The sequence below is a fragment of the Papaver somniferum genome, unplaced genomic scaffold (genome assembly GCF_003573695.1).
Source record: "Papaver somniferum cultivar HN1 unplaced genomic scaffold, ASM357369v1 unplaced-scaffold_29, whole genome shotgun sequence".
NCBI lineage: Eukaryota > Viridiplantae > Streptophyta > Magnoliopsida > Ranunculales > Papaveraceae > Papaver > Papaver somniferum.
In genome coordinates this window covers 145919-147906 of record NW_020639929.1, presented here as the reverse complement: position 1 = coordinate 147906, position 1988 = coordinate 145919, and the positions used below count along the sequence as shown (strand labels likewise).

The 1988-nt window shown below is 38.6% G+C and overlaps 1 protein-coding gene across 1 annotated transcript; it reads right to left on the bottom strand.

The window, feature by feature from the left end:
* Positions 1–562: 562 nt before the first annotated feature.
* On the bottom strand, positions 563–1522 carry LOC113341338. The gene has a single exon (XM_026586249.1). It carries the CDS (start codon positions 1520–1522, stop codon positions 563–565), a length of 960 nt encoding a protein of 319 aa, XP_026442034.1.
* Positions 1523–1988: the final 466 nt, after the last annotated feature.

The following is a 1988-nucleotide window of genomic DNA, read 5'->3' as shown; positions in this document are numbered from 1 at the left end:
TCACCACCAACGGGCATTCGTTTGGATCTCCTCCTCCTGGCACTTCTTCTGCGTTAAACGAAATCGGTTGTGTATTCCAACCTTTCAATGGCGACATCTTGACAAGGTTAAGAATTTATCTTCCATCAACATCTCTCGCATAGACTCGACTTAAGATATTATCATGAAAGTCCTCTATACTTCTGGATGAATGTATTATCGAATTACAATACAAGTTCTTAGCCTTCGCTCCCACTTAAGAATTTATCTTAGCCTTCTATTAAGTATGTAGTCCTTCCTTTCTCTGTACTTTGTGTATGCCCCTCTGGTGGTGGTGGTAGATTATATGGTTATTTCACCAAGAAATGATCTAGTTTTCCCTAATCAATCATTCGCAATATGATTTTCTTTACATTTCTACAGTTGTTTGTGGTGTGACCATGAAAGCGATGATATGCACAGAACTCTTTACTTCTTCTTCCTGGTGGTGGTTCATCTCCCACATTATGTGGTTCTGGAATGTCTTCCATTTAAATTACAGCCTCCCAGATTTTATCTATTGAGGTATTTAGATGAGGCATTTTTATCTGCTCCCAAACCACTTTACCAGTTCCTTGACGTCATTATAATACGGTTGTTGACCTCCATAACCTTCAGGATGATTATCTATTCTTTGAATCTTATTATTTCCTCCATGATTCTGAAATTGCTTTTCCTGATACTCTCTCTCGAACTCCTTTTGATCTTTACTTCCCATGGATACAAGGTTTTGTCCTTCCTCTTTGTATTCTACCAAGTTTTTCTTTCCTTGACTTCCTTGAGATGTGCCCGCAACAACATTTGTCATATTTGGAAGTAAACTTGCATTCCTTTCATTCGAATTTGAGATCGCAGTTGGGTAAGACTCCATATCTCTCTGCTTCTCCTCTAGTTCTATATATTGTTCTTGATATTCGCGCAGCTCTGACATAGTTATTGTATATTTTATCCCGAATATTTGCGTATACAGTAAATCTGTAGGAAAGAGCAAGTTGATGAAAGCTAATATGAGATTTCTCTCATCTACTCGTCTTGCCATTTCACTACACATGGTTCTCCAGCGCGTGGTTAAATTACGCAAACTCTCATTTATCCTCCTGCGAAGACTGAACGCCTTTTCAATTCCTGGACGTGACATGTTATTGCTAATATATTGTCCCAAAAAGACGTTTTGTAGATGACGAAATGATCTAATAGTTCCCACTGATAACCCTTCAAACCATTGCAAAGCTTCTCCTGTCAAGCTCGTTGGGAAATATTTACACAATACCGCATCGTTCTCTTCCCATTGCAATAGAGATCGGTTATAGGCTTTTATATGTTGTACCGCGCATGTAATTACATCAAATATATTAATGAATACGGGTAATCTATATTTAGGTGGTATTATTGCGAGTTGTATTTTTCTCGCAAAAGGTGTTTTTCCAGCTTCCCCTACTACTTCTTCCAATTGTCTCCTTCCACCATCTCTTCGCGCCGTCATCATTTCTCTTAGTTCCGCCATTTCTTTAAGGATTTCTTTGCTCATAGCCTGATCTATGTCATGTCACATAGGTCTCTTTTAATCTCGCTTGTCTCATTCTATTTTCATGAGCATTTTGACGCACAGCCTCCTGTATTTCTTCATCTTCTTCCTCTTCTCTTCTTATCCTACATTTATCTCTTTCATCTCTTGCATGTGCATCTTCTATTCACATTCATATTGATCTCTCAACATTTCTATTCCATGCATTATCATCCTCCCTTGCTCTGGATCATCTTCTTCACTCTCATAATTATGATGTGTTCGACGGGATTTGCAGGCATTTTCTCTTCTGTTAGCTCGTTGATTTTGTTGTCTGCGGAGAAGTTCGCGTGGGTGTGCATATCGATTATTTGCTAGATCTTGTACTGCACTTCTTCTCTCACGTTGATCTTGTAAGTTATCATCTATTTGTAGATTTTCTTCAACGGTACCCAAAGGCTGCCTT

Bases quoted from the DNA above. Each gene is read 5' to 3' on its own strand.
- LOC113341338 (XM_026586249.1), bottom strand. From the start codon at position 1,522: ATGGCGGAACTAAGAGAAATGATGACGGCGCGAAGAGATGGTGGAAGG.